This window comes from Aethalodelphis obliquidens, unplaced genomic scaffold (assembly GCF_003676395.1).
Source record: "Aethalodelphis obliquidens isolate GAN/ISIS:26980383/991018 unplaced genomic scaffold, ASM367639v1 scaffold6, whole genome shotgun sequence".
NCBI classification, from domain to species: domain Eukaryota; kingdom Metazoa; phylum Chordata; class Mammalia; order Artiodactyla; family Delphinidae; genus Aethalodelphis; species Aethalodelphis obliquidens.
The window spans coordinates 3,085,471-3,105,791 of record NW_020837950.1 but is presented as its reverse complement, the minus strand read 5'-3'; the positions used below and the strand labels follow the sequence as shown (position 1 = coordinate 3,105,791).

Sequence of the window (20,321 nt, the reverse complement as noted above, 5' to 3'; positions counted from 1 at the left end):
TTTTTTTTTTTTTTTTTTTGCTGTACGCGGGCCTCTCACTGTTGTGGCCTCTCCCATTGCGGAGCACAGTCTCCGGATGCGCAGGCCCAGCGGCCATGGCTCACGGGCCCAGCCGCTCCGTGGCATGTGGGATCTTCCCGGACCAGGGCACGAACCCGTGTCCTCTGCATCGGCAGGCGGACTCTCAACCACTGTGCCATCAGGGAAGCCCCTATTGGAGAATTTTGAGCAGGGGAGAGATGTGAGCTGATTTATATTTTTAATAAGATTGCTTTGGCTGTGTACAGAGGATGGATTTTAGAGAGGTAAGATCAAAGCAGAGACACAGTGTAATAGAACAAATGAGATGTGGTGGTGGGTTTGACCTGAGTTTTAGGAGTGAACAGAATGGTAAGTGGTTGAATTTGGTATATATTGTCAAGGTAAAGTTGACATTGGTTGTTCATATGTATTGGATCATTGCTAGTTTTTTTTTTGTTTTTGTTTTTATTTTCTTGAGCAACTTGGTGCCATTTACTCATAGGAAGAAGACTTGGGGAGGATCAGAATGGGGGATAGCGGGAAATCAGTAGCTTTATTTTGGCCATGTAAGTTTGAGATGCTTAGAAGACATGTGAGAAGCTGGGTGTAAATTATTGGAGCTCCGGGGAACAGTTGAGACCATAGTGTCAACTCTGAGTATTCCTGACATCCCCAGGAACAATAGTGCATTTCTTCTTCTGTGTTCTCATAGTATCTTTTATCCCAGGGATATTTTTTTCATAACAGTTGTTGTGTTGCTTTGGTGGTTTGTGCCTGTCTTTTCCCACAGTCTGGAATTTTGTTGTATTTCTCTCTGTGGTCTCAGTTTCCAGTACATAATAGGTAGTCAATAAATGTTTGATGAATAAATCATGTTTATTTCCCCTGTCACCACATTGGGTCAGTTTTACCTGTCAGATGTCTAACAAATCTCTTTCTTTCTTTCTCTCCTCAGTGTCTTAGTGCTGATCCTTATCATCCCTCATATAATTAGTATTAACATTAATACCTTATTTGAAAATGAGTTCCACATAATGTTTATTTGAGAGGTAGATGGTTTCTGGAATTGAATCAGTGGTTTGGATATATCAGAGTCAAGGTGTCTGAATTCTCTTGGCCTTTGCCTCATAGGAAGGAGAGTGATGCTGAATTTAGACTGAACAGGGACAGTAGAATTTAAATAGGGCCTAAGATATAGTGATGTTATTTAAGTATAGGGCAACTTGAACTTTATTTAAATTTAATAAATTAATGACGATTTTTAAGATAGGAAGGTGAGTATAAAAGCAAAAGAGCATAAAGAAGATTTTCACCAGTCTAAAGGAATATGACTGGACCGTACTTCAGAGGATCTGACAGGAGCACAAAGGATGGGCAAATATGGGAGAAATTATGAAGTAAGTAGATAACTGGTTTGAAAGTGAACGTAAAGAGTGAGAAGAGGGATTAAGGAGACAGATGACTGACGTCAGGCTTCTGGGTATACTGAATTCTTCAAGGCCTTTCTTGAACTCTGAAACATGGAGTCTTAACTGAGTATCTTGGACTTACTTATAATGATCTGAGGGAATTTATGAAAGTCCTTAAGAGTTATAGTTTATTGGACTTTTAAGTGACATTAATTTGAACTTTTTACTAGTTGGGAACATTTTGGTCCCATAATCCATCTTTGGTGCCTTTCACCTAATGCTGTTCTAAAATAAGTTTAATTTTATTATATACTGGGCAACGAAGCACTCTTCATATTTAATTTCAAATGAAATGTTATGAATTTATTTTAACATCTTTACTGTGTTAGGTTTGAGTGTTCCATTGAATTAAACAAGCTAATAACCCTTTTTTTTAAGGTACAGCAGGGAAGAACTGGAAATTCAGAGAAGGAAACAGCGCTTCCATCTACAAAAGCTGAGTTTACTTCTCCTCCTTCTTTGTTCAAGACTGGACTCCCACCAAGCAGGTTAGTGAGATATTGATGATTCAGTTTATTGAAGGCATCGGTATCTTCACCTTTAGTGCTATATGAAGTATAAAAACTCTGAATGATATACCAAAAAACTGGAACATTCTACTTGGTTTTAGTACAAAATGAATTCTTCGTGAAAAACTCTTCTGGGTGCTATTTCATCTAAAAAAATCTAGGTAAGCAAGAAATGAACAGTGGAATATAGTTACATGTATATATAAAGAAACAACAGTCTCACATTCAGGACAGGTGGTGACAGCAAAGGTTGCACTGTTTTCTGTGCTTATTATTCTTACATAAAGAATTATTGAACTTCCTAAATCTGGATATACTGGCCTAAAGATGTTTCACTGATTTTAGTAAAAGAGGTTGTAAAAATTTCAGCCTGAGAAATTTTTCAAATTAAAACCATTTTCTTTTCTTTCTTTGGTTTGTTGTGATAATACCTAACTTTGAGTTCTACAGGGTACCAACTGTAAGAGGCAAAGATGTTGGCAAATGTCCTTTTAACTTAAACATAACAAGTGATTAGCCCATTACCAGGAAAATGGTAAAGGATAAGCCAAGACTAGGGAAGTTTTATGTCAGCAGTTTAATCTTGGGTTAAAGATGACTTAAACCAGTTATTTCTCTGAGCCTGAAACAAGTCAGTAACTCAACTATTACGAGTTCTCAGCCAGATCATTTATCTTTTGTGTTACTTACTTAAATTTATTTTATGTAGTTTACTGATTTTGTCATTCTGATATTTCATACTATATGAATGCAGAAAGAAAACTTGTAATTTAGCCCTAAAACAAAGATTTTTGAAACTTTCAGCCAAAATTCAGTATCATAAAGCCATCTCAGATTTTGACTGTCTCTTCTTAACAGTTTCTAGTCATGCATATATACACTACCAAATGTAAAATAGGTAGCGAGTGGAAAGCAGCTGCATAGCACAGGGAGATCAGCTCGGTGCTTTGTGACCACCTAGAGGGGTGGGATAGGGAGGGTGGGAGGGAGACGTAAGAGGGAGGGGATATGGGGATATATGTATACATATAACTGATTCACTTTGTTATACAGCAGAAACTATAATACAGCATTGTAAAGCAATTATACTCCAATAAAGATGTTTAAAAAAAAAAACATAAGGGGAAAAATGACTAAAACAAAAAACAGAAAAACAATTACTAGTCATGGACTTTTCCAAATAAGGTTTTTTAAACCAAATGCAATCTCATAAAAGTGTTTGTCTAAGAAGTTATGATAGCTGAGGAATATTGATTCTTTTAATTTGTAGTATTCTCTTTTTTTTTTTTCATATTTTAAAAGAGGCCAACCTTCATTCATTGAGTTTATGGTGTTCTACATTCTAGAATGATATTAAGAGCTTGGACTCTAGAGCCAGACTTCTGGCTCAAATTCTAGCTCTGTTACTTACTAGCTGTGAATTACACTAGCTGTGTATTACTAGCTGGTGTGTATTGGGCACATCGCCCAATCTTCTTGTTCCTTCATTTCTTAATCTATAAAATACAGTAATAATACTACATAATGCCCTCACTGGATAGTTATGTATATTAAATGGATTAATTTATGTAAGGTGTTTAGCACAGTGGTACATACATAATAAATATTCTATGGATGTTTGTTATTATCATAATTAAACTAATTGAACTTTTAAAAATCAATAGCAGTTTTTCTGTGTTTTGCCCATTTCCACCCCCTCCCCTCTTTTTTAAAAATTTGGGCCAGATTATGTAGGACATTGTGCCATTATATAAGTGTTTTGGCTTTCCCTGTAAGTGAAATATATGGGGAGTCACCATCAGATTTTGAGCAGAGGAATGAAATAATCTGATTTAGGTTTTTAAAGTCTCAATTTAACTGCTTTATTAAGCTCAGACTACAGAGGAATTAAGGGCAGTAATGGGGAGGCCAGTTAGGAGGCTATAACAATTATCTAGACAAGAAATAATGGTAACTTAGACCACGGTGGTAGTGGTGCAGATGGTGAGACGCAGTCAGATACTGGACACATTTCAAAAGACACAAAAGATCTTTTATATCTGAGGCAGAAAAGACTATAGGAGGAATGATTTTTGGAGGGAGGAGACCAAAAGTTCAGTTTCGAACCTGATAAAATTGAGATGCCTACTAGTTATACAAGTGGAATATTTGCATGGGAAGTGGATAAATAGATCTGGAGTAAGGGGAAAGGTATGGACTGGAGGTACAAATCTGGGAGTGATCAGTGTTTAAATAGTACTTAAATGAATCTGTGAAATTGAATTAGATTGTAAATGAGGTAAGTATTACTAGAGAAGTAGTAAGAAGACAGAGCCTTGAGGCACTTCCATGCAGGTCAGAAAAATAAGGATAGAACGGTAAGAGGAGACAAGTAGAGAAAAATGACTAATGAAATAGGAGGAAAACCCAGTGTATATTTTGAAAAGGGTGTGTTTCAAAATAGGAAGAGTGTTTTAACTATCAAATAATATTGATTGGCCAAGAAGAAGAGGACTGGGAATGACTTGAATTTTAAATGCAAAGGTTGTGGTGATTCTGACCAGGACGTTTTCAGTGGTATAAGGTGAAGATTTAAAAAAAGACTTTGTGGAACGGATTCAAGAGAGAATAGGAGGAAAGGAATTAGAATGAACAATTTTTTGAGTTTTTTTCTTTTTTTTTTCTTTTCTCTCTTTTGAGGGGGCAGAGAAATGGGACAGTCTGGAGGACAATCTGGAGGGAAATGTGGGGTCAGGAGGAGGGTTTTTTGCCAAAATGAAAGAAATTACAGCATGTTTTTATATTTATGAGAATGAGTTACTAGAGGGGAAAATTGATGATGCAAGAATTGAGAAGGGACAGTTGTTAGAGCAGTGTCCTAGCAGAAGGTCAGAGGGGGTGGGATGTAATAAGCAAGTGGAGGATTTACCCTTAAAGAGAAGCATGGACAATTCACTCATTGTAATAGGAGGAAGGGCAGGTGAAGGTAGGTGGGTGGTTAATGGTGATGGAAACAACTGAAAGTTCTCTTTCTGATTGCTTCAGTTTTTCCCAGCAGCATAGAATGCAGATTTATCTGGTGAAAGTGAGAATAGTGGAAGAGGGTGTTGAATGTTTGAGAGGAGAGGAGAAGGTCTGAAATAGTTATGTAGAGGTGTGTGAATAAACCTGGGGGAAAGGAGCAGGATTGCTAGGCAGTTACCTGGAGGGAAGTGTGGGGTGAAGAGATGGCTTTTCTTTTCCAGGTGGGAGAAATCACAGCATTTTTATATGCTGATGGGAATGAGCAGAGTGAAAAATTTATGACACGGGGAGAGACTGTACATTTCCAACTTTTCTTGAGGTTAGTGGCCAGAGGTTGAAAATGAAACAAGTCAGCTTGTTTGGGTGTGTTTGTCTTTCCCTTGTCAGGTATTCATGTGTTCATGAAGAGTAGCCAGAGTTGGATTTAGCAGGGGTTGAAGTTATACCAGGCAAATATGCCCAAGGGAGAGAGGGGCAAGGAAGGTGAGAGTGTACTTGAGAGAGTGATTATAATGATGGATCATGGATCTAAGGAGAGATGAAGGAGAGATGGATAAGGAGTGATGGGAGGACACTGGTGGATAAGGCACAGTAAGAAGGAAGTAAAAAAAAAAAAATGACAGAAATTAGCAGATTCATCACTTATGCTGAAAAGAATGGATAATTACCACCACAGTTTGTAGAAACAGACGCAGCATGTTAATACTCCCACTTTGGGATGCAGAGAACAGTACTCATTGCTTATTAGGAAAGTTTGTTTTCTGGACTCATCTTCGCTTGATCAAAAGGATACTTCTCAGCCACTGTGAAGTATTTCCCTAAATAAATATCTGTGTTTTATTCTTTATATTTATAAGTATTTCCATTTTATTCTTTGTATTTATGGAAATTAGGTGTTTTTAAAAGTAAAATTTTATTGACTTTAGGGAGAAGACAGTAATGTCATGTAAGTCATAATAGAGACTGTACAGCAAATATTTAGCAGTAATGAAGTGTACTACTGACCTAATCACTGTATTCCTATTGTTTAAAATCTTAGATGCCATATTAACATATAAATGGCTACTGGTATGTTTGCAAAGAAAAAAAAATTTTTAATGGTTCTTTGTACTTTATCAGTAGGAATGTTGGATTTCTAACTTTCTGTACTGCCCAGCAAATTGTTAATATTTGATATATCAGAATGTTTTTTTAATCTTTAAAAGTTTTCATATAGATCAATAAGAATATTACCATTACTACCAGAAGCCCCTGTTGTGCCCCCTTCATTTATTGTTTTCATTTTTTAATGTTTTATTTTGAAAAAAATTCAAACTTAGAAAGAGTTGCAAGAAAAGTACTAAAGTCTATACACTGTTCACTCAGATTCACCAGTTATTAACATTTTGCCATATTTGCTTTATAATTTCTCAAAAATATTTTTTTCCTGAACCATTTGAATACTAATTGTAGACATTGTGCCCTTTTACCCCTGAATACTTAAGCATATATTTCCTAGGAACAAAGACATTGTGTTCCGTAATTATAGGAAACAGTTAATCAATGTCAGAACATCTCATAATGAATCAGTACTTTAATATACAAGCCATAAATTTTGCTGATTATTTCAATAATATCTTTCATGGCAGTTCTTTTCTTTCCTCCTTGATTTAGGATTTAGTCCAGGATTATTCATTACAATTAACTCCTTTATCTCTTTATTCTTTTTTGATCTGGGACAGCTTCTTGAACATTCTTTGTATTTGTTGACATTGACTTGAAGAGTACAGTCTGGTTATTTTGTAAATCATCCTTCAGTCTGGGTTTGCTTGATGTTCCCACGTTATTAGATTCAGGCTTTGCTTTTGGGGCAGGAATACTACATAAGTAATGTGGTGTTCTCAGTGAATCAGCCTGTAGGTACATGATGTCAGTTTGTCCCGTTTTTAGTGGTGATAACTTTAATTACTTAGTCGTGGTGGTGTCCTTTGCGTTTCTGCAAAGTTACTGTATAAATAAGTAATCTGTGAGGAGACTGCATAAATATTCCGTTTGTCTTTGAACTTTCCATGAATTTTAATGTCCGTTTTTGATTTAGTCAATTATTACTGTAATGACTGAAAATAGTCATTGTCTAACTCTGTTATTCCTGTTACATTTATTAGTTGGCATTCTACTTTAAAAATGAGCTTTTCCACCTCCCTTACCTACTTATTTATTGTTAGACTCATTAATTTTTATTTTATGTGTGAGAGAGTTTGTGTGTGTGGCTTATAAATGGGGTATATAAACTATATATATACACATACACACACATGTATATGTATACACACATATATATGTACTGTAATTCATGTTGATGCTCAAATTGTTCCAGATTTGGTCCATGGGAGCCTCTTCAGACTGGCTCCTCTGACCTTTTGACATGTCCCCATCATCTTTTTTTGAGGATTTCTTTATTTTCTGATGTTTCAGTCTTATGTTGTACTTTCCCTGCCCCTTCCCTAGAAGCAGCCATTTCTTGAAGGAATCCTGATGCTTTTTAGTGGCAAATGGTAATTAGAAACCACGGTCTCGGCAATAGTTACGCTCATTGCTGTTGGGGTGTCACTATTTCTAGGTCTTTTCAGCACTCAGAGCTAGGAAAAAGCAAGCAATTTTAATGTGAAATTGCCATATATATGTTATTTTCATAAATTTTTTTTTTTTTTTTTTTTTTTTTTTTTTTTTTTTTTTTTTTTTTTTGCGTTATGTGGGCCTCTCACTGTCGTGGCCTCTCTCGTTGCGGAGCACAGGCTCCGGACATGCTGGCTCAGCGGCCATGGCTCACGGGCCCAGCCGCTCCGCGGCATGTGGGATCTTCCTGGACCAGGGCACGAACCCGTGTCCCCTGCATCGGCAGGCGGACTCTCAACCACTGCGCCACCAGGGAAGCCCAATTTTTATAAAATTTTAATCATATAGTCACATTTCTTCTACTTCTAGCTTGACACCACAGGTTCTACTCCTCTTTCTCTATTTTGTATTGTATCTTCCTTTTTCCCACAGTGAGAACCTAGTTCCAACAAGTTCAGTATATACACTCATTTGCTTAATACTGAAATACACACAAAATAGATTAGAACTGTGCACCTACCATTACAAAAAACAAACCTACTAAATAGAGTTCAAGATTTCTTTCAATTTTTCTTTTTCTTAGATTGAGGGTATATAGTCAAAATATTGTGTTCAAAAATTTCCTTCAGAGTGGTTATATGTATTAGTCACTTAAAAGATAATTTGATCCATTGTTTCTGTTTCTTTTCAGTACTAGCATTTCTTTTCCTCCATGCTTATTGACTTACTTTCTACATATCTAGAACATTTAACATAGTTCCAAAGGCAAGACTATGCAAAAGTATACTCAGATTAGTCATTCTTTTTGCAATTTTTTTCACTCCTGTCAATAAACAATTTCATTTCATCTAGTTACTGGCTTGTTCTTCCTGTGTTGTTTTTTTTTTTACATAAATAAGCAGCTACATAAACATGTTTTTCCTATTACTTTGAAAGAGTGTCTTATTACTCCTTTAAAGGATTGGCAAGAGTGTATATAGGTGAACACCAGGGATAAAATTAACTTTTTTTAGAATTTTACTTTGAAAGACTTTAATTATTCTGAAATTGAATTTTAATGAAATATATATTTAATATAGGCTTTTATGAAACACAGAATGTTGCTGTTAACTGGTTACACTAACAATATTTCTATTATTGAAGAATTAGGGAAAGAAATACCAACATTTCAAATAAGGTTTTATGAAACTGCAGAAATTAATGTTATTAATTTGTAAAAGCACTGAAATTTATTTCTGGATAATATATATAACCTGAAGTAAGCCTTTGGTTCTTTTCTCATTTCTGCATTTTGACATCATACTGTCTATGTTGAGAAGTATTTCTAAAAATATTCTAGAATTAATAAAATGTTGATAACAAAGACATCTATATTTGAATACCACTAGCAGTCTTAGTTCCACCACAAGTATTTCATATAACTTGAAGAGAATGATACTATCAGAACATGCTAAAGGACTTTAGAAAAAGCATGTCAAGGAAAAAAGAAACAGATCAAGGGGGGTCAGAGACAACAGTATGTAAGAAAAAACATAGAAAATTTATCTCACCAGAAACAGCACCTCTTCTCAGTCTCAGACAAGTACTGCCTCCAAAAAAGCCAATTCAAGCGTTGGGAAGTGGCAGGATCAATATGGGAGGGCCGAATCACCTGATCTAAGGTAAGGCTATTTTTAAACATTGGATACTCCTGATGTTTAGGTCATCAGTGTTGTTTTATCTCATTAGAAAGATAATAAATTTTGACTAGGCTGTACCATTTTCCCCCCTGAATTACACTGTTTCAGTATAGAATTGAGGGTTTTTACACTTACCTTATGAATCAGCCCTTATCACCTCATGTCTCGCCCCTTGTCTCTCTAGCTTTTTATAACATAAATTGCCTGGAACCATGCTAATGGGTGCTCAATAAATGTTTTCCTTCCCTTTGCTGCAGGTTTAATTTTCCTTTCTCATATCATACCCTATTCAAAAACCCCTGGGTGCTTTTCAGTATCTGGAATAAAATTTAGCTCTCTGAGCCCGTCTTCAGGACCTATAAAATTGGACGCCATTGAATCTTTCCAATCTTTATTTTCCAACTACAGTGCATAAACCTGCCATTCTATTAAGTGGGTCTAGGAAGTACTATCTCCCTTATTGTTGCTATGCTTTTTATTCATAATCCACCCTCCATAGAATTTTGGTTTGTGTTCTAAATCTTAAATTTACAAAGCACACAAACCTTGGATGGATATTGTAAACTGAGCCTGTGAAAATGGGAATAATAATTTCTATCCTAAGTGATGTAATGAGAAGCAAGTGTGTTAGGGTATGAAAATGTATTGCCAACAATAAGCAGTTATACTTTGCTTGACTAGAAATACAGACTAAGATACCTTCTTAATTTATCATTTGAAGTTTTAAATAAGGTAATAGTATATGGGAGTGTATTTTGTTTGTTTTTGTTGGTAAAGAATTTAAAGCTTTCTTCCTGGGCAGCTTGATGCTGTATTAATGTGTGTTTTGTTTTTTATGTATTTTTATTTTTGGCTGCGCTGGGTCTTTGTTGCTACGTGGGCTTTCTCTAGTTGTGGTGAGCGCGGGCTACTCTTCGTTGCAGTGTGCGGGCTTCTCATTGCGGTGGCTTCTCTTGTTGCGAAGCTCGGGCTCTAGGTGTGCTGGCTTCAGTAGTTGTGGCTCGCGGGCTCTAGAGTGCAGGCTCGGTAGTTGTGGTGCACAGGCTTAGTTGCTCCCCGGCATGTGGGATCTTCCCGAAACAGGGCTCGAACCCGTGTCCCCTGCATTGGCAGGCAGATGCTTAACCACTACGCCACCAGGGAAGTCCCATGCTGCTATTACTTTAACATCTGAAATTTCTTTTATATAAACCATTTGACTTATAATTTTTATCTTAAAATAGTTATGCTTTTGATATAACAGCTTATTTCTTGAAATAAATTGGCCATTTTATAAGGAAAATATTAGTTTTTAAATCTGAAAGTGATACATTTCAGTACTTAGACTATATAACTTCCCCCTTGCTACCCGCCCCCCCGCCCCCCTGTGCCCCAAAAGATGGTTTGGTAACTCAGAAAACTCCCTATTCTGATTTTGTGATTAGTCTCAGGGAGTATAGGTAGTAGGAAATTTGACACTGTATTTTCAGTGTGTATTTTGTGCTTTTGAAAATTAAAAAGAAGAAACAACTGTAGATGAAAGCTACATACACTTTTTTATAGCATAAGATAAAAAATGAGATTCCAGCTCTTGTAATTAATGTAACTGAGAAATGGGGAGTTTTTTTTAAAGCATTCCTTAAGTCTCTTTGTAAAGAACGATTAAATGATGGTTGAGATGCTTTTCATAAATTACTGTATTTGGAGACCCAGACTTTTCTCACCCTGTTACTCTTAATTTATATATTATAGTGTTTTTTAAATCTTTAACTATAGTATATAACAATAACATTTTATTGGTGCAAGTTTGTTTTGTACAGATTTGTAACTCTTGTAAAGCGAATTAGTGAGAAGAATGAAGTAGTTTAAATGAACACAGAAAATTGGAATAGGCAGTATGGATGATTGCTATAACCTTATGCCAGTGTCCAATTTATTTCTGTATTTTGTTTTCATTTTACAATCTTAAACTATGCTCCTTTTAGGTAATTAGTTGCAAATTCTAGGTTGTTTTATTAAGCTTGTTTTCCAATATCAGAATACTTTTAAACTAACCCAGACTCTTGAAGGAGGAATGGTAAAAATTGCTTTACAATGTATAATCACTAAAATATTTAAACCTGCTCGCATGTTTTATAATAGACAAACAAAACTTAAAAGTGGATGTTAAATGAACATTAAATCTAAGGTTGACTCCCTCATTTGTTCTTGCTGCTTACTATTATGTCTTGATGAAATCGTTTACTGAAAAAACGTACCTGTACTTCATAGCATTTGAGCACTCTGCATGCATGTTGCTATATTGTGTAGCTTGTAAGATTTTATGTGATTGGACATGTGAAGGCCTTTTTTTTTAATTACCTGTAGAAACATATCTTTTCCTATCAGTGATACATTTAAAAAATGCAACTAAGCATAAATGTGGCTGGTAAAGCTTTATTCCAAGCTCTGCACAAAAGTAAGTAAACGTGGCTGCCCTAATAAACACAATTTATGTCCTCCAGTGAGTCAAATTTTAGCATATTTCACCTTTAAGTATTCAAGGTTTTTTGTTTGTTTTTAATATAGCTTAACAAGTAATGTGACATTTTAAAAATTCAGGACCCAGAAAATTAGCATGGAAAACATTCTGAGGGTAGGAGGGGGTTTGGAGTTGGTCATACCCAAGCCTGAATATTGACGTTGGCGTGGTACTTCACAAAGGAGCCTCTTTCCACATCTGTGAAAATGAAACTGATTGGACTTACACCTTACTTTCAGTGTACTTACGGATGAAATAATTTTTAAGCCTGTGAAACGCTATTGCAGGGCACCCACTAAAGTGTTAGTTCCCCTTGGATCTCTGCTCCCATCATAGGCTTTACCAGTCTCTTTGAATATGGTATGATAGGAAATTACATGTCCTGAAGACAGTTTTTTAATTCTGTGATTTTTTTGGGGGGGACGTGTATCACTTTTCTAGACAGAATTCTTTTTTATTAAGTCTCCACTTGAAAAATAGAATATAAGTATAGAAGCAGTACTGTCAGTCCACAGAACTCAAAAGATCAATATGAAAATATGTATGTAATGAAATCTTTACCATAATTGTTAAACCTTTTTAGATATGACTTTAAATTTATTGAGTAATAAAAACATTAATTTTTATTAACTACTTTAAGTTCTTACTAGAAGAGGACAAAATATAAGTCTCTTCTTTGGGCATGCCATTAGTTGTAGTTCTCAACTTTAGCTCTGTATTGGAGTTACATGGCGAGCTACAAAAAATATTGATGCTTAGGCCTGAGAGACTCAGATTTAACTATTTGGTGTGCACTCTGGGCATTGGGGGTCTTAAACGCTCTCTAGATGATTCTGATGTGCAGGCAAAGTTGAGAACCCCTAATCCATTAGGGGGGTGTGAAGTCAATTTGCTGGTCTCAGCCACCAAATATTTCTTGGTTTTATTTTGGGTTTTTTCCTGTGTTATTTGTAAATATTAATAAAATCATATTTGATATTAATGTTCTTTTTCCTTTATAGTAAGTGTAAGTAAGTACTGTTTTATGAAACATTTGTTTTTTTTTTATATAATGTATATACTGGATTGCTGTGCAAAATGTATTTCCTAAATAACTGTTTTGTGGTTTAAAAAGTTTAAAAACTACTGTACTCTATCATACTTTCACTTAAGATGGACTCAGAGGAGAAACTTGTTTCTTTTTACTTTCATCTTTAAAATGGGAATAATAATAGTTGCTACCTCTTAGGATTATTATGAGGAGTAAATCTATATAAAGTGCTTAGAACAGTGCTTTCCTAGCACCATAGTAGGTGTTCAATAAATACTAGCAATTGTTATTACCAAGAAAAGTAATCTTCAGAGCTAGTGCTTTGTTTTTCTCTTAATGCACATTAAAGACTTTTGTTATGAAGACTGTCCTTTATTTTGGCTGGTAAAAAATAAGCTCAGAGATAAATTTGTGGCCAAAGATTAATAACTAACCTTTTATCTGTTTTCCCTTGTTTCTGATTTTGTTACTCTTAGGATTTCTATTGTATCTATGTAAGCAGCTCTCATACCCTTTCTGGAACATTAGAATCCTCAAAATATGTCATTTTAATTTAATTCCACTAAAATTTCAGAGATGTTTTCATATTCATCTGTGCTAGGACAGGTCGAGGTTCTTGTGAATATTCACTGCCTGTATTAAATTGTAGATTAATGAAACTGTAGCTGTCCACTGTGGTTAGTTGCTCTCTCTTTCAGCTTTTTACTCTATGATTGAGTCCAGTATAGAGAAGGGAATCTTGATAACTGCATTAGCTGTCTGCCTTATTGAACAGTTTGTAAACCCAGATAAACCTGTGCTATGTAGAAATCCAGGTTACAGTAGATCCTCGTGGTGAAGCTCTACTAAATTTTTTTATTCATTGAAATAGAAAGTGGTACATCAGAAACTTTAATAATAATATGGTTCAATATTGTTTTCCATAATGTGACATCAGAATTGATGTTTAATTATTCACCTGTGTTAAATATTAAGTGATTTTTGTTACTTTGGTACATATGTGTCTGTTGTAAAATATTTCTAACAAAATTTCTGATTAAGGTAAATCAATTTGTGTGGTAAAAATGCTTGGGCAGGGAGCTGTTACTATTATGGACATGTAAGGAATTGCAATTTTCTAGACTCCCTCTAGTGATATACATTTATTAAGGCTAATTTCTCATTTGTATGTTTTTATTTTATTTATTTATTTTTAAAAATATTTATTTATGGCTGTGTTGGGTCTTCATTGCTGTGTGCAGGCTTTCTCCAGTTGGCGGTGAGCGGGGGGCCACTCCTCGCTGCGGTGCATGGGCCTCTCATTGTCGTGGCCTCTCGTTGCGAAGCATGGGCTCCAGGCGTGCAGGCCTCAGCAGTTGTGGCACGTGGGCTCAGCAGTTGTGGCTTGTGGGCGCCAGACCTCAGGCTCAGCAGTTGTGGCACACGGGCCCAGTTGCTCCGTGGCATGTGGGATCCTCCTGGGCCAGGGCTCGAACCCGTGTCTCCTGCATTGGCAGGCAGGTTCTTAACCACTTCACCACCAGGGAAGTCCTGTGTGTTTTAGAAACATAATATTTGCCATTTTGACTCTTTAGTGTTAGAGCAATCCATTTAAAGCTGAAAAAGGTAATCAGACATCTCTGAACATATTGAAGATAAACTTTAATAAATGAGTACTCCCATGTGTCCCAGAATTTTTGAAAACATAAGTCCTTAGAAATCCATGGTCAAAGGTTATAGAATCTTTCCCCTTTTGCTACTTTTAACAATTCAGAGAATTTATAATCCAAGTTGCAAATCCAAACAAATTTGTGAGAATTTGTTCTTGATGGGAATAAATTTAAGAAGATGGAGAGGGGAGAATCCAGCGATTGAGAATAGAAGAGAATGGAAAAGAAAACAGTAGGGTAGAAATAAGGATTTTTACTATGAAGTTTAGGTAGTAATAAATGGTGAGGGAAATCCTGGTTTCAGAATATACACCTTTATCGTTTGGGCTGTTGGATCTGAGATGTGTTTATATATGGGAGGGCTGATGGCACGTGCTTTGATATGAAATTATAGTGGTCATAGCTTTGTAAGTTTTAGGCAAATTTTAGGCAAAAATTAGAGCAATATTTGTTTTGTCAGAAGTATTTCAATTTTTCTAATGTGTGACTGTTAGGATAGTTTCCCAGCTGCACTGAAGGGTACAAGTTAAGTAAAATCACTTTTGATCTTTGAGATCATGAGGGAACCTAGGGGGTCAATGACCTAGGCATAAAATCAGAAAGGCTTGAACATTTTTTAAATGTATTAACAAATCTTAAGTGGCAGGATAGTAAGCAGGAATTAACTATGTAGTTGAAGACATTTCAAATGCCATTATAGACTTTTTGTAGGTCTGTCTTCTTGTTTTTGTGAGCATAAAATTATTTATGGGGCTTTTCAAGGTTTACTTGAAACATACCTTCAGTAGTTCTTGATTTCCAAAAGTCTTAAGTTTTTCAAAGGCTGCTTACCTTGCTAGAAGGCAGCATGGCTCAAGGGAAGGGGTCTGAGACTTTGGAATCAGGAAGACTCAGGTGTGAAAGTTAGTTTTGCCATGTAATTATTACTGAGGTCAGTGACATCACTCTGGCTCTAGCTTTATCATCTCTAACAAGTATATATTAATTTTTTAAGTTAAGGGTTATTCTGAGGTTTAGGTATAGAATGTAATCATTCAATAATTGGTAGCTGCTGTTATTAGTCATTTTAGGAACCTAACTTAGTGACCTGAAGGATCTATGGTACTTTGATTGTTTTACTTCTGTAAAATTTTAAAAACAGAATTGTTCAGAACTGAAATATAGATGAAGAGAAATTCATCTAATTTGCATCCACTTTTCATTGCCAGTTCCTACAAGTGACTTCTGTATCTTGTTAAGCATATATATTTTTATAAAGTTCTTAGCTACACGTAAAAATGGCTTTTAACGTTAGTTTCTTTTATTGTTAGATTTTCCTATTGAATTCGCAGCATTATTTTGTGATAGACTGTTTTTCCATCTACTCACAAACTTTAATGGTTGTAAATACAATTGGAGGTGGTGCTGGCATTTAAATATTTGAATTTTTCTAACTAAAGGCAAGTTATCAAGAATGAAAAAGTGGTTCCCTATTTATTTTTTCTAATTCTCAGAATAAATCACTAAGGAACATAACCTTTATGTATCAAAATGAGCATTATTTCTTTTCAAGCCGTTTTGAGGAATTTTTAAGATTTCTGTAATAGAACTATGATATGTGTTACAATTATAGTGGCCAAAAATTTTTATTTCCATTTGTTTAACATTTGCTACTGATTCAGTTCCACAAAAATAAATTCACTTGGAGACTATTAAAAAATAGTAAATTTTGAAGAAAACCTACAAAAATACTTAAAATTTAGCATTATGATCATTGTTTGGTGTGTTGGTCTTAGCTAATTAATAAAATTTAGTTTTTATGACTATGCAAAGTAGTGAGATCTAAGTGAAGTTTTTTCGATGTGTTGTGATCTGATTTTATTTTAAATTACATTGCAAAGGGTTTTAGCCTTTATTTCTCACCTAATATTTGTGTTATTGTCCAAACATCTAATTAGGTGAAACTGAAATGATTCAATTTTTATGTTACAGGAGATTACCTGGGGCAATTGATGTTATTGGTCAGACTATAACTATCAGCCGAGTAGAAGGAAGGCGACGGGCAAATGAAAACAGCAACATACAGGTTTAGTATTTTAAAAGTTATTATTTTTTTTAAATGAAGGATTATATCTGTGTTCTAATTGAATTTATTCATTCATAGCACTATGCTATATGTAAGGTGATTTAGGTACTACAAAGGGGATTTAAAATGTGGAATCAATCACCATGTTATTACGAAAGCTGTTCCATTTAAAATTTATAACCTTTGGATCTTTTTCAGTAAGATATTTTTTTCCTTGCTATAAATGTGATATATAGGCTCATTGGGCTAAAAAAGGAAAATATGGGAAAAGTTTAAAGAAGAAAATAAAACCGTCGATAGTTCTGCCATCTAAAGATAACCACTCTTAACATTTTGGTACATCTCTTCCTCATCACTAAGCAAGATTGGGATAGATACTACTATGGTTATATTTTTGGGTATCCTTTTTTTTTTCCATATAAAATTATCATTTGCATTTTCCCATATTCTTAAAAATATTTAACACCTCCTCATGATAGATTTATTGTATGGCTATACCATAATTTATTTAATGTGACATTTCTGGGTGAAGTAGATCTCTTTGTTTTTCAAGTGAAAGAATGAAAGAAGATGAGTTATTAGCTTGTATAATTCAAGTTTAAACTTTGAGTAATTGAGACTTTCAGCTATTAGCTTGACCACACTTTTTTTCATTATTTATTTTCTTTCTCTGAGTACTTTAAAAGATGTCCAGTGTTTTGATTCTTTATTACCTTCAGTAAATTATGTAAATGTTCTTTTTAGCACCTTTTAAGGTAAATTATTTCTAAAATGGAAGATAATCCTCTTTTTTACCCCCACCATTAAAATGTCATGCTTTCTTAAAATAATACTGCTTTCTACTTTAAGAACTAGCTTATCAGCATAAGCCTTACAAAAATTACTGTACTTAAATGTAGGAAAAGTTAATGAAAGGTTATATGTTTAAATGATACGCTTTAGCCAGCAAGGATTTGAAAAGTATACATTAAATATATAAAATCATGTTGCCTGTTTTTTCTAGTTTTCTCAAACAGAATCCGTTAGGGAGCTTGTCAAAAATTCAGATTTCTAGGTGCCACTCTCCTGTAGGTTCGGTTTCTGTCCCTTACCTGTTCACATAGATCAGTATTTTGTAAATACTTTTTAAGTATAAACCCTTGTTCTTAAAGTTACAAGGCTCACATGAAGAAGTTTTTTATGTATGTGGCTGCCTGTTAGTTGCACCCTATTGATGCATGCCTTATAGTCTCTTACTTTGCAACCTGATAATGACAGGCCTTGGTACAGTGAATATCTGGTTCTATTGCCATGTTAATTTCTTAATGCTAGTATCTATGACTAATGATTATATTGCCTTAATTTGAATACTTTAACTTTGGTTGAGTAACAAAGATAATACTCATTACATTTTATTTATGAAGTACTTAATTGTCTCGTTTAGAGTATTTTTAGAACAATTATTCCTTAAGAATTTTATTTGTAATGATTCAGTTTTGTCTAGGCTTTGAATATGAACATTTTAAAAAGTGTGTTTGAGAGTGAATACTCACATCTGTATAATATACACACACATCACACACATAGAAAAATTACTCCTGCTTCCCCAGAATATATGTAAGTGAATAAAACTTATTTCTTAGATTAAATGAGATTCATTTACTGAGTTTAATCTTAGATAAGAACATTTATTCATCTTTTTAATTAACTATGCTCTAATTTTAGGTCCTTTCTGAAAGATCTGCTACTGAAGTAGACAACAATTTTAGCAAACCACCGCCATTTTTCCCTCCAGGAGCTCCTCCCACTCACCTTCCACCTCCTCCATTTCTTCCACCTCCTCCCACTGTCAGCACTGCTCCACCTCTGATTCCACCACCAGGTAAATAGTAAATAAGACATTTGATTTTGAAAGAAAAATAACCTATGAGTGTTTTTAAAATTTTGAATTTAACAAGTAAAGTATGTATTTGAAAATAGCATCTTCATTGATTTCACTACATTAATCTTCATTGATTGCACTACATTAAAAGTAATAGAATATGAAATTGATTATGTAAAATCTTCAGTAGATTCACACTGAAACAGATGTATATGTGTCTTACTTTTTCAGTAAAGCAAAGAAGCAATGTACTAAAATAGGGAAGAGTGGACAGACACTAAAATTGTGATCCAAAAATATGATAGTGATCCCCAAATTAAAGTTGCTAGTTGTGTATGTATAAATTCACATTGAATCATATTAACTTGTTTTGAAAAAAAATTTAAAGATACTTTCAGAATGGTGTAGGTCAAAAAAATTACATCCTGTGAAGGGATTGAATTGAAAATCTCAGTCTGTCTGGTCATCTTTCTTTGTATACTGGTTTCCTTTTAGGAGACTGTTTCTGGGTGCCAGGTATCTGATATTTACTTCTACTACACAAAAGAGAAAATTAATGTCATTTTTTATCATATTCTTAGTCACTTTTGGTTATTTATTAAAAACTAGATCAGTGACAGTAGAAAAAAATTCACAAATAATTACCAAATTTTATACTTTCATCCTTTTGTCTGAAGACCTTTTTTATTTTATTCATGATAGGCTTTCAATATTTATATCCCTTAATCAATTTTTAATGAAACTAACAGGATTGATTGAGATAATAATTACTTTCTTCCTAGGGAGAATGCCAGTAGTAAATGTTAAAAATTAGCTCCTGGTCCTAACCAGAACTACATGCGCTACATATGTTAAAATTTGCTTTCTATTAATAAAATCAGTTTAGGGCTTCCCTGGTGGCGCAGTGGTTGAGAGTCCGCCTGCCGATGCAAGGGACACGGATTCGTGCCCCGGTCCGGGAAGATCCCACATGCCGCAGAGTGGCTGGGCCTGTGAGCCATGGCCGCTGAGCCTGTGCGTCCGGAACCTGTGGTCCACAACAGCGAGAGGCCCGCGTACCGCAAAAAAAAAAAAAAATCCGTTTATACTAGAGAGGCTTGTCCACTCACTTTGAATTTGCAAGAGAGTTGTCTTTGTTTTAAGCGGTGGTGATTGTGATTAGAGTACAGAAGCACTTACAGGGTGTGACTAATCCTTCCCTGTAATACTCATCCTGGCCTCGAAAATTCACCTACTGCATTAGCCCCACAAGCACAATGCCTTTGATTTTCTTCTGAGATTACTTCTGCTTTCAAAAAGGATAATTATGAAACCTGACTACGGCTTTAGGGAACCTGTTGTCTCAAAAATAGAGGAAAGAGAAGACTGGAGAGGTTACTCAAGAGAACATTATTTCTAAAGTTCAGTGAATTTCTTGTTCCAACAATAAATTGCTTGTTCTGAATCCGAACCCATTCAGAAGTTGTGCCTGGATCTGTGACTCTTGAATCTTTAATGTGGTGAGAATTAACTAAATGAAAAGAGAAAGTAATGAGGACTTAGTGATCCATATATGAGTCCTTTGCCCTATGAAAAAGATAAAATGTAGAAATAGTTAATTTTGAACGTATTTGATTTAATGAGACTAAAAGATGATCAATGTATGTGATAATACTCTTTACACTACATTGCTTTGTAATCTTATTTAAGCTTTACCAGCTACTAAAGGTGATTTAAAAGAATTTTCTTATTTGCTAGCTAATATAGTATATTCCCAGATGGCTAACATATATTTCAACACTTGCTATTTATTAAAGTAAGTGAGAGAGAGGCGGTGTGAACTAATGATAAAAAAATAAATACTTCCCTGGTATAAGAATATTTAGAAGCCCTGTAGGATATTGATAGGCAATGGCATTATCTGGATGTGCGTTCTTTTTTTTTTTTTTTTTTTTTTTTTT

The 20,321-nt window shown here is 34.7% G+C and overlaps 1 protein-coding gene across 14 annotated transcripts in view; it reads left to right on the top strand.

Annotated features, from left to right (window-relative positions):
* FIP1L1 (factor interacting with PAPOLA and CPSF1) overlaps positions 1–20,321 on the top strand; it is a 65,779-nt gene that overhangs the window by 18,899 nt on the left and 26,559 nt on the right. For 9 of the 14 annotated variants that reach the window (XM_027102941.1, XM_027102944.1, XM_027102943.1 and 6 more), the window contains 4 exons: positions 1,869–1,978; positions 9,151–9,258; positions 16,427–16,520; positions 18,225–18,381. In XM_027102941.1, coding sequence (XP_026958742.1) covers positions 1,869–1,978; positions 9,151–9,258; positions 16,427–16,520; positions 18,225–18,381 — 469 coding nt within the window. The remainder of the gene's footprint in view (positions 1–1,868; positions 1,979–9,150; positions 9,259–16,426; positions 16,521–18,224; positions 18,382–20,321) is intronic. The other 5 variants (XM_027102951.1, XM_027102949.1, XM_027102952.1 and 2 more) reach the window with 1 other exon arrangement.